The sequence below is a fragment of the Ochotona curzoniae genome, unplaced genomic scaffold (genome assembly GCF_017591425.1).
Source record: "Ochotona curzoniae isolate NIBS_2020 unplaced genomic scaffold, NIBS_Ocur_1.0 contig_64, whole genome shotgun sequence".
Classification (NCBI taxonomy): Eukaryota; Metazoa; Chordata; class Mammalia; order Lagomorpha; family Ochotonidae; genus Ochotona; species Ochotona curzoniae.
The window spans coordinates 23,276,144-23,288,462 of NW_024466502.1; the positions used below are offsets into that span (position 1 = coordinate 23,276,144).

The following is a 12,319-nucleotide window of genomic DNA, read 5'->3' on the forward strand; positions in this document are numbered from 1 at the left end:
GCATTCTCAGGCCACAAACAGGAAGCTGGGTCGGAAGTGGAGTAGATGGGATCCTAGTGCATGTAAGGTGAGGACTTTAGCCACTAGGCTACTGCACCAGGCCCTAAAGTATATGATTAAAAAAAATCTCTTGTAATGACATCCAAAGCAATGTGAATAGTGTTTCAAATGGAAAAATGGATATATCAAAATGCAAAACTCATTTCAAGAAACATTATTTTTAAAAATAAGATTAGCCACAAAATGGGAGAAAATATTTACAAAATACTTATATGCTAAAAGATTCATTCACTCAGAATATTTAAATAACTGTTATAACTCAACAATATGAAGATAACCAAGTTAGAATCATTAGAAAAATTGGGAAAGAATCAGTCATTTAGAGAAATGCAAATTAAAACTATAATGAGATACCATTTCATACTCACTGGAATGGCTAAAGTAAAAAGATTCACAATGCCAAGCTTTATGGCGAGTGAGGAGAAACAAGAACCACTCCTCAGCTGCTTGTGAAATCCTGCATGCTGGAGCCACGTAGGAGAACAGCTTTCCCGAAGTTCAGTGTAACATTTACCGAGTGGTCTAACACCCTCACAGCCGGGTATCTACCCAGTGGACTCGTGTATCCACACACAGATTTGCAAGTGCATGTTTCTGGAAGTGCCGTCTATACTGGCCCAACCTGGGAATAATCAAGCTCTCTAATTAGCTAGCACATGAAAAGGAATGTGTGCTATAGATATCAACAATGAACAAGAATAAAGTGCTGAATGATATGTGAAGGAATCTCAAAGCCATTATGGTAAGTGAAATAAGTCAGACACATGTTATATGATCCCATTTATATGAGATTCCCGAAATGATAAAACTACAGAGACTGAGTCTCATTTGCTAAGGACTGAGGCAGAAATGTGATTAATTATAGGCAGGCAGAAGGAGTTTTTTTGAAACAATGGAAGTATTCCCAGTTTGGATTGTTGTGGTATTGGTACAACTCCCTAAAATTTACCAAAGCTAATTGAAATATATAGTTGAAATGGGTCATTAAATGATAGGTAAATTAGATATAGACAAATCTATTAAAATATTCAAATATTCCTGATTGAAAATAGAGCATATTGTCTGCAGAGGCCAGTATATCCATTGCACTGTGGGGAGGTTGGTAAGAAGCACAAGCTAAGTCATCTGCTGGTGGTGTAACAGACCAGAACTACTCTCCACTGACCATAAATACACCTTCAAGGTCGTTATCTGTAGTCTTGAGGTCCATGAAGTTCATAAATCAATCCTTGGAAAAGATTAGTTTTTGCAAGTAGATCACAGATTACTTAAATTGTACACTAGTAAATAATTCTCAAATCAACTTTTTTGTGTTTCTTGCGTATCATCTCAATTTAGGTGATTTGAATTATCATGCAGAATTCAGCAAGGTACTTTCCAGATGAATGCAATTTTTTTTCCCGAGTCTTGCCATTTTATAGCAGGTGTTCCTGGGCCGACCAAATAGCAGTTCCTTGCTTTATAGCAAATTATTGATTCCCCAAATACTGACTCACTTAAGGATCAGTGAGCCTCAGGAGTGACTGTGGATGGAATTACTGTGGGCTGAATATTGTGGCCTCTGAGGGGAAGCATCTTTTAAAAGTGAGGTTAGAACAGAGCAGTCCTCTAGGTCTTCAAGATTTTCTACCATTTTTATAAGACTTTCAGCTGTGTCGCTGGGCAGCATTGTGGAGGCGTTGGCTCTGAACTTTTTCTGCAGATCTTCTTGGCTCAGAGGCCTTCTCCAGTGACCATAGAAGGTATCCGAGCGCCCAGTGAAGGTGGCTCCATCCCCAAGGGTGACGCTCACCTCGCAGTACAGTGTGTTGAAGCTTGGAATATTATCCAGAGGGTGCTCCAGCGCCACCTTCTGGAGCAGCTCTCTAACCTGTGGCCTGTTGATCTGGGATTGTTGGAATGATGGGACGGTGACAGCACCATCAAGGAGCATGGCACAGGCCACATATTGGAAGGAATGACGAGCTTCGTGTTCCGAGTCTGGGAAGGGCCTGTTTACATATGGGACCTCTGGAATCCTCAGCACAATTCTCTTGATGTGCTCAACAGGAAGCCGACCTTTGTCTGTCACTAGGTGCTTTCGTACAGATTCGGCTGCCTCAGCTACCCAATGGGTGGCCAGGTGGGCAGGGAAACGCTTGACAGCCACATCCTGCTGGTCTAGCAGCCAAGTGTAGGTGTCGAGATTTGGAAGGACTTTGGGGTTATAGTTGTCATAGAAGGCCCCAAATCCTGTTTTCAAGTCCAAGATCTGCTTGTTTCCTTGGAGACCCAGCATTGCCAGAAATGCAGACTCTATCCCAAGCCTGGCAGCATTGCCAATATGAAGGGGCTTGGTCTGAGTAGCAGCATTTGCCATGGGTGCTCCTGCATGAGAGATGGCGATAGCCAGAGCTTCTTGACACTTTGTCTTGCTGAGCCCTAAAAGCTTGGATGCTGCAGCAGCGCTGCCCAAAGTTCCTACCACCGAGGGAGGATGAAATCTGAAAAGCAAAAAAGCAGAGTTGGAGAGGTATGACCCTTACCCACCAGGATGCAGCATAGGGTGGTTGTGGAGAACATGGACAATTCTGTCTTATTGTCGAGGGTCAGGTCTCAGCTCTACCACTTACGGATGTGTGTTCTTGGGAAAACATTCAACTCCCCTGTACCTTTCTTATGCAAAATGGTGAAAACAATAATGTTTTACCTTACAAAAATTTTGAGAGTCTTCAAGGAAAGTATGTGTGCCTAACTCATAACTAGTTCTTTTAAAATGTTACTGTTAATAATTATTGTCGTTAAAACTAGAGTTATAAATGGCTAGAAGCTCGGTGAGCGAGTGTAAGAACTAAGAGCTTTGTAAAGACTGAAAGTTCAGAAAACAGTATTCTAGTTTAGCTTTCTGGCAGGCTGGACCACGTGGCGAAATAAAGATGAGGCTGATCCCTTTCATGCAGCTAACATTTGATCTGTAGGACGGATTTCTAGGATTAGGCTATTCTGAATGTTCTCACTATCCTGAAGGCCCATGTGAATAGTGGAGCAGATTATGCTTTTAGGATAGGATACTCAGAGGACCTCTGGAGATGCCAGAAGGACATGACTCCCCTTAGGATGAAAGGCCCCAATTTATTTCATGGTCCTGGTTGTTTCATTGAATCTAAACCAAAAGGAAAAATGTCCAAGACATTCCCCAAGTCACACTTTTATTACATACAGATATGAGATCTGCCATGTGAGTGGAACTGACTTATCTGCTAGCATTGGTGTTAATACTTTAGCTGAGTTAGCCTGTAGGTCAGAAAGCTCAACAGAAGTCATAACTGATAGATAAAGGGAATGTGGCTGTCTCTTGTTGTGTCAGTTTCTCTCCATACCTCTTTGGTATGTTGTTGGCTTCCTTGGAGAAACGCATTAATCGGCCTTGCACTTCAATTCCAATGTTGAAAGCCAACAGCAGGTCAAGACCAGAAAACTTTGGACTCTGTGGCAAGGCTTCTGATAAAGCTGTGACAACGGGAAGGACAGCCCCAGAAGGGTGGGTGGCAGGGTGCCATGTATCATCAAAATCCATTGAGTGGATCTGCATAGAGAGAAATAAACAACAAAAAACTAAAACATGTTTCCTTAAATTAGATGGCTTTTTGAATCAGCAGAGATTTAGGTTAGCAATAATCCTGTTGTTTCTGAAATAATCCTTAAATTTTTTGATTTGATGCTCTAATACATGAAAACTGGCTGTGATAATTCATCACACAATTGGGCACTGGAAAATGCTGACCCTCTGCTTGGGGGGCAACTTGTGATCTTTATGGAGCTTGATTGTTGGCCCAGAGGGCAGCAGCTGCACCTTCCACAGCCTACACAAGATCTATATTGTTCCTTAAAAACAAAACTGGGGCAGGCCTTTGGTTTAGCAGTTGAGACAATGTTTGGGACACCTATATCCCATGCTGCAATGCATATGTTCAAGTCCCTGTTCTGGCTATTAGTTCTACCTTCCTTCTGGTGCATACCCTCAGAGGGATCACGTGATGGTTCAAGTGCTTGAGTCCCCACTACAAACATGGGAAGACAGGATGGGATTTCTGGATTCTGACTTCAGCCTGGTCCAGGCCTGGCTGTCATAGGCATTTGGAGTGGTAAACTAATGGATGCTGGATCCCTGTCTCTGCTTCTCTCTCTCTCCTTCTTGAATTAAATAAATACATTTAAAAAACACTAGAGTCAGATGGATACTCCTTCCTCCTTATCCTTTAAACAAGCCTCACTGAAATAATTTGTAAGATAATTTATTCTGTATTATGTCTTATATATTTTGTACTTTTTATTACAAATTAATTTCAAACTTTCAGAAACATTGCAAGAATAGCACAGAAATCCAGAGCTCAGATTTAAAAACCATTATTTTATGCTGTGAGGGTTTATTCCTCTTTATCCCAGCTATTCATTTTCCTTTATATAAAATTGTTGGTAATAACCAGAAGTTCATTTAAAAGTGGATTTTTATGTCTGTTTGATGCAGCTGGAGCATTTCCTACTGCTTGCTGGACATCTTCTCCTGAATGAACCACTAGATTTGACTTTTAGTATTCTGAAGTACTGTTCCCATCAACCACAAAAATTTATCAGAAACCCCAATCTGTTCATGTCCACATTGCATCGTGTAGATTGATTCTGTCACACAGAAAGAATACTAAATCACCTTTAAGATGGGAAGTTACGGAGATTTTGTTCAGAAAAAACTTGTTTATGTGACTATTTTCCTAGTATCCATTGAATGAAGAACATACTACTAGACAAATCACATATTAAATAGGAAGAACTGATGTGGAATTGACTGGGTATTGATTTTTGCATTTTTGCTAACATGTTGAAAGTTGAATGCTGGCATACCTTGGCATTTGTTCTTATCTAAGTTTTGTAATTTTCTATACTTGATGGTTCATTTAGAAAACGTTAAATTCCTATGGAAAGAAAACCCTGAAAGCTAGAGCTGGTGCTGTGGTGCAGCAAGTTAAGCTGCCACTTATGATTTCTCCATCCCATATGAAATAGCTGGCTCATGTTCAAACTGTTCCAATCCAGCTTCCTGATGTTGTGCCAGGGAAAGCAACAGACAGTGGCAAAAGTACTCAGACCCATGCCACACATGGTGGAAACTCCTGGCTTCTGGCTTCAGCCTGGCCCAGTTTTATCTGTTGTACTCATTTGGAGGTATGAACCAGCAGGTGAAAGATACCAATTGCTATCTCTCTTTCACATAAATAAAAACCTTTTCTAAAACATGAAAACTAAAATTAGCATCTAGGATAAGAGAACAGACCACTTTCTTTTTGAATTTCAGTAATCTCAAATCTGTGTCATCTATCATATGGAAGCTGTGCAATTCCTAAGACATTTCTTGGTTACAAAATTATGAAGATGATCTGATAGTTGGAAAGAGACATAAACCTGCTTACAGCGACTCCATTAACAAAAGCAGCATAGGTGGGTGGGAGCCTGAAGTCTGGTTGACCCCAAACAGTACTGATTCCACCAGAAGAGTAGACCTGAAACAGATGAACATGAGTGATACAGAGAGTGAGCACAAATTGCTAAGCCGTGATATCAGGCGTTGTTATCCTTGGAGGTATTATGTGACAGTACTTAATTGGATCCTGTGGGCTAGATGGAAGGCTTAGTCGATGTGTTGCTCTCTTCCTTGTGGAAGGATATGAAACTTTCCCCATGGAAGAGGGAAGGGATGCTGTGGCTGTATCACAGATTGCATCCAGAGTCTGAACGTAGTTAATTCTCAGGCATAAACTCTGAGGAAGGTGAAGTGTGTAGGCTATCCAGTGGGAAGTGGATGCTGTATATCCAACATCTGTGCTGTTTTCTGCCCAGAGCGTTTGAGCAGCTTTTTCTTCCAAGAATCTTAAATCAAATGGTCAGTGGCAGGCACTGAAACTTCTAAGACAGTCAGATTAAGGAGGTTTTCAGCAGTAAGAATGAACTGGGAGGTAATACTAGGTTCTATGATAGTGGCTCAGGAAGGGATGTGGATAAATATTGAAACTCAGGTAATAAAACATAAAAAAAGGGGCAAATGATATATATAAAACTATAGAGTAAATTAACCAAACCCACACACCCTTTGGTATACACCAAAGTAGGCATATGCACTTGCTGGATTTTGTCCTTGAAGCCAACTTTGAGCTTACTTTGCTGTATTGGCTGGCGATGTGAAACACTTCTGTGTTGGTTCCCAGGAACCCCACGCCCAGTGTATCCAGGATCATTCTCTTGCTCCTCCAAATTACAGATTCTGTGAGGTGTCCCACTTTCAAGTGGTGAATCATGTTGGCAAAGCTCTCTGTGACAGACTATAAAAGGAAGATGATTAATAGCTTTACACTGTACAACTTTTTACTTTTAAACATTTTGCCCTACTAGAGGAAACCCAGTATATCAATTTTAGTTCAGTTTCTAAAAAATGATGTGTACCAAGCATATATTCTGTATGAGGCAAGTTTCTGTGTTTAGTTAAGAACACTGAATGATGGGGGAGGGGAATCACAGAATGTGAAGAGAGGCAGGTGTGGGGACATCTTGCTACAGTAAGGGGATAGCTGGGCTTGGAGGGAGGCACTAGAGCAGCTGGTAATGACTGCTATTAGAAGTAGGCCTAGGCTATTTTGAGCATGTAAAATACACGATCCATTTACCTTTTGTAGTTTTCCTGGTAAGTACCATGAGTCTCATTTTGCAGGTGTGAAGCTGAAGTCACTGATTCTCATACCCTTCACCTGGACCACTAGCCCTGGACTACCTGGGATGCTGTTGAGAATGAAGGTGTCTGGCCCCAACTGTAGCTACTAGGATTAGACTTTCCTTGCAATTAGCATATTTGGGAGCCTACCACAGGATTCAGTATTCCTTCAGTATGTCTAGGTGATGATTACATGGTGTGGCACTGTCACATCTGAACAATAGCTCCTCTCTACCTGGGACCATGAAGCATTGGAAGGTGGCCTGTCCAATGCTGAACGAGTCAGAAGACTAACATACACACTGACCTTTGAAAATTTAATAGGAGCAAAGGGTATAAAACATCTTGAGAATTTTAAAATGTCAATTATATGCTAAGTCAACATTCAACATATCATTAATATGACAACGTTTGATCTGTTGGTTCATTAAGAAAATCAATTGCTTTTTAAAATAGAGCTACAAGGAAATTAGAAATTAGATACATGACTTGAGAACCACTGTCTGTTGTTCTTATTGGTAGAAACTGCCTGGAGATGTTGATATTTGGCCTGGCTGTGTAAGCTCAAGGGGGTTAGCCAGGTGAAGGTGCAGAGGATGAGGATGAAGTTTAGAGGTGCAAGTGCCTAAAGATAGCCCGAGTGTGGCACACTTAAGCTACAGACCTTCATGCAGCGGACAGGGTAAGAGGATGTGTTTGCAGACTAGGACTGGATGATGAATGTTAGTCTATGCTGAAGATGGTGACATGGATGGGGAGCTACAGGGCTTTTTGAGAAAGGAGCACATCTGATTAGTACTGGGTCTGCAAAGATTGCCATGGGCAACTATATAGATGATCGGTTGCAGAGGTGTAGGTGATGGTGGTGAAGACACTGCTGCAGCAGGCTGGATTCTGGAGAGGAAACAGGAAGACAGCAGGCTTGGGGGTAACCAAGACAGACCCATGGTGGACTTGTTGACTATGAAGGGTCTGTGGTCATCCCAATGAGAAAGACCATTCTGCTTCCACCCAGCAAGCTTGATAATAAAAAATCTCACAGGATTATTTACACTTAAAAGCAGAAGAGTACTTTGAAAGTTCTTCAAATATCATGTTTTTCAATGCATAGACAATTATTTTGCTTCCAACACATCTCCATAGGAGAATATCTGTTGTATACAATTAAAAATATCCATTCCAGTCATATTTCACTATATGCATAGCCCTTAGTGCTACACAGTACATTTCAGTCACTTCCCCTGCTCTTCTGTTATATTGTTGCACAACTTCCTTTGTCTCTCTGAACATTAGGTACTCTGTTTTGAACTCTCAGCTTTAGGGTGAGAAGTTATTGGATTAGGGGACCTAGCATGGCTGAAGCTCTGATCCTGCACTCAGTTCCAGATTACAGTTATGGAGTTGGAACCGGAGCCCATTTGCAAGTCCTTCAGTCTGGCCACAGGCCAGTCCCATTCTTAGAGTCCTGCACTTTGTGTGAAGCTTGGGCTGCTTTTTGCCTCTCTGAAGCTTTGCTCAAAAAAAAAAAAAAAGTGACAGAGAGAAGACTTGGAGACCAATCAGGTGCTGGTGTAAGCATTGCTGATTGGGATAAAAGAAAACGGGATTTTTCAGGCTGCTTTATGCTTATGCTCGAATAAATGTTTGAGGGTAAACAAAAGAAGGCAGAGAAGGAACAAAAGCTGGTCTAATCATCTGCCAAGTAAAAATTATGATTTCACATATGTGTTGGATTTTCTGCTCTAGTTGGAAGAATCTGTCCTACAGCCCTGTCCCATCCTGATTCCCACAGTTGAGTGCTTTTAATGACACATGCAGTCCACCTTTTCTTGGACTGCACTGCCTATGGGGAAAGGTGTGTTCAGGGACAGGTAGGAGATGGGGTGCTGACAATGGAGCCTGGAAGGTGGCTCTGGCATCTATCCACTGGAGACCATGCTGTTGGTAACTTATTAAGATGAAATTCTGTGCTGTCCTCTCACAGATAAGACCAGAATATTAGCCCATAAACTAAAGAACAACTGGGCTCTTCCTGTCTTCCTGTCCCCTGAAGGAAAGGGACATAAGAGACATATAGCCGCACCACTGTCTGGAAGCTTCATGCCAGTCTGTTGTTAAAATTTACCTAGTCTGCTTGCTTTTCTTATGGCACTTACATTTTTTTAGTTACAATGATTAATATAGAAATTAAAGCATAATATGTGGCCATTTAATGAACAAATAAGTTCTTGTGATTTGTCAGGCAGTTTTTCTAAGGTCTCTAAAATACCTGACAAAAACAGTGTGATTCCTGTGCAAAAAGCTTATCTGTGACAAAGGACTGTGACAATAAGCAGATAACCAGAAAGGCAGTTGTGTAGCAGCAAAACCAGCACTTCTGAAGCTTAGCGGTTAATGGGGATAGGTGTTTAGCTTAGTGGGTGAAATGCTTGTATCTTATGTTAGAGAACCCAGGTTTGACTCCTGCCTCAGGTCCAGACACCAAGTTGCTGCCCACATGCCTTTAGTTCTTAGAGTCACACTACCTGTGGGCACTTGGGGTGTGTTCCCAGGTCCTGGTTTGTGTGAACCAGCACACCTGAGCACTCTCTCCCTCCTCTAGTTAGGTTAAAATTCAGTGACCTTCTGTGATCCAGTTTTCTTCCTGAGATATATGACAGATCAGCCTCTTATTTGTCAAACACTGTTGGAAAGTAAGATGGAGTTGATTCAGTAGCCCAGATGTTATCAGAAAAATTAAAGTGCCATTTTGAAAGCAGAAGAATTTTAAAAGATGATTAGTTCTTAAAAAGTGTTCAGTTGTCCTGAGGAATGTGAGAAAGGAAGAAGTATGCTAGAAAAACAATTTCAGTAAGTCACGTAAAATGTCACCATACCTTGAGCATCATGTTGTCCTAAAGAGGAAGTTTACTTCAAGAGTGAACTGGCAGAGTAATTCGTCTGCTGGCCAACTGCCTTTATACCCTTTGCTGCCCTGGAACATTCCCTTTTATTTTTCTCTGACTCCAGAGTTTACACAATTTCAGCATTTCCCAGCCAAGATCACTCACTTCAACTTCCTCTGAGATGTTTTGTTTCATACACTAATCTCTAAAGAACCAAATCATACTAGGAAGGACATTCACGATGCACCTGATTCCTTACACATATCAGAAAAGTCAATTTGTGAGAAAACAGGGACTGCCTCTTGTGCCTAGATGCCATATGCCAATATTAAAATGACACTATCTAAATGAGATATTCCACTCTGAAAAATGAATCTGAAGGAGATAATGATGTACAGAAAAGATTAGGAAAAACTATGTGTGATGGCTTGGTTAACTAATCCTCCACTTGAAAGCGCTGGGAACCCATATAGGCTCTGGTTCATGTCCCAGCTGCACCTCTGACAACCTAGCGCCCTGCTTATGGCCTGTGTAAGTAGTGAAGGATAGACCAAGTCTTTGAGATTCTGCAACTGTATGGGAGGTCCCAAAGAAGCTTCTAAGGGTGATGGTTTCACATCAGCTCAACTCCAACCATTTGTGGCCATTTGGGGAGTAAGCCAGTGGATGGAAGATCTTTGTCTTTCCTTCTCTCTGTGAATCTTTCTTTCTAATAAATTTTTTTTTAATCTCGAAAAAAATAGGAACAGTGAGATCAGATATCTAATTTGGGGCTGGCACTGTGTTGTAGCAGTAGAGGTTCCACATGTGATGTCGGCAATGCATATGAGTGCTGACTCATGGTTTGGCTACTCCACTTTCAGTCCCAGTCCCTGCTAATGGCCTGAGAAAAGCAGTGGAAGCTGGCCTATGTATTTGGGTCTTTACCACTCTTATGGGAGACTAGCAGAAGCTCCTGACTCCTGGCTTCAGTCTGGCCCAGTGCTGGTCATTTAGCTATCTGGGGAAGGAACCAATAGATAGAAGATCTCTCTTTGCCTTTCCCTGCCTCTCCCTTTAATAAATAAATAAATAAATAAGGAATCTTTATTAAAACTTAATTTGAAGTTTCTTTTAATATTTATTGATTTTTTATTGGAAAGTCCTATATATAGAGAGGAGGAGGGACAGAGAGGAAGATCTTTGGTTCTCTGATTCACTCCCCAAGTGACTGCAACAGCTGGAGCTGTACCAATCTGAAGCCAAGAGCCAGGAGCCTCCTCCAGGTCTCCCATGTGGGTATAGGGTTCCAAGGCTTTGGACCATCATTGAATGCTTTCCCAGGCCATAAGCAGAGAGCTAGGGAATGGGAAATGGGACTGCCAGAATTAGAATTGGTACCCATATGGGATCCCAATGCATGCAAGGCGAGGACTGTATTGGCTAGATTATTGCTCCAGGTCCTTAGGTCTAAGGAATATTTTGGGTTCTACTCATATTGCAATAGCTGTTAAAGTGGCATTCCTAACCATTATCCAGACAGAGGGAAATCCAAACCCAGGCTCATTATTAGCATAAATGTCAAGATACCATTCCAGAAAATATCTTATTTACTCTTTTTTATTTGAGATAGAGAAATCCTCAAATGTTAAGTTGTCTGGGCTGGGTGGTCTCAAAAGTGGAAACAGAAACTTAATCCAGATGAGCATAGGTGAGCGTAATCATAACTACTGAATCCATCAACACACCTCCTGGGTCTGCAGTAGCAGGAGGCTGGAATCGAGGAGCCATGACTTTATTCTAGACACTATGATGTGAGATGCAGGGGCCCTAACAAGTATCTTAACATCTGTCCACAGACAGTTCTGGTGGATTCTAGAGCCATCTTCCATTGAAACGCTGGATCCCTATGTGCAAAGATCAAGATGGATATTTGGGGTGGGAGTGGGCAAGGTGGGTGGTTTGGTGATGTATTTAAGAATAATCAAATTATGAACTGCTGTGATCCATTGCCAAATTATCTATATAATTTAATATTTAGAGTAATCTCATCAAGTTGAAAGGAAGTACATAGTTTACAATCAAAATAGAATTATCATTTCAGTTAGTAGGGATTTTTAAGAACATAAATAGGTTTTTTGTGTAAATGTTTATATTTTTTCCAGTTATATTAATAAATTAACATGGATTCTTTTAGTTTACCTGAAGAAACTGTGAGTCAGTATTATTACTTGAAATTTACGTAAAATACAGTGAAGAGCCCAAGAGATAAATATAAATATATGTATTTCAAGTTCCGAGTGATGTTTAGAGTTGAGACTCATAAATTACTTTTACTTGAAACTGATGAATAAGCTCTGATGACCTCAGCCCTTTAATGGGGAAAGGGCTTGATGAAGAAATAACATTTGTCAAGTCTGTTGAGCTTTGATGGCAATTCTGTTTAGTTTCTCTGCGCCTCAGGTTTTGCCATAGTTTAAATCAGAATAAGAGTTCAATCTCTTGCTAGTTTAATTGTGTACCTAATATTATGGGACTATGACAAAGACTAGTATCTTCTATAATTATAATCAATATTTTGTTTAATTTTTTATTTATTAAAAAGAGTGATAGAGAAAGATTAATTGAGCTCCCAAGTTCTAGTTTACTCCCCAGATGC

General features: G+C 40.8%; 1 protein-coding gene and 1 long non-coding RNA gene across 3 annotated transcripts in view; one reads left to right on the top strand and one right to left on the bottom strand.

The window, feature by feature from the left end:
- Positions 1–12,319, top strand: part of LOC121163639 — a 144,744-nt gene that overhangs the window by 8,141 nt on the left and 124,284 nt on the right. The gene's annotated exons all lie outside the window — the stretch shown is intronic.
- ACOD1 (aconitate decarboxylase 1) lies at positions 442–9,760 on the bottom strand. Of its 2 annotated transcripts, XM_040991273.1 has the most exons (5): positions 9,673–9,760; positions 6,249–6,410; positions 5,505–5,594; positions 3,420–3,625; positions 442–2,543 (listed from the first exon to the last, which is right to left on the bottom strand). In XM_040991273.1, exons 1-5 carry the CDS (start codon positions 9,682–9,684, stop codon positions 1,574–1,576), a joined length of 1,440 nt encoding a protein of 479 aa, XP_040847207.1. In that variant the 5' UTR covers positions 9,685–9,760; the 3' UTR covers positions 442–1,573. The 2 variants fall into 2 exon arrangements, with proteins under 2 accessions (XP_040847207.1, XP_040847208.1); XM_040991274.1 differs by lacking the exons at positions 6,249–6,410; positions 9,673–9,760 and having other exon boundaries at positions 5,497–6,210.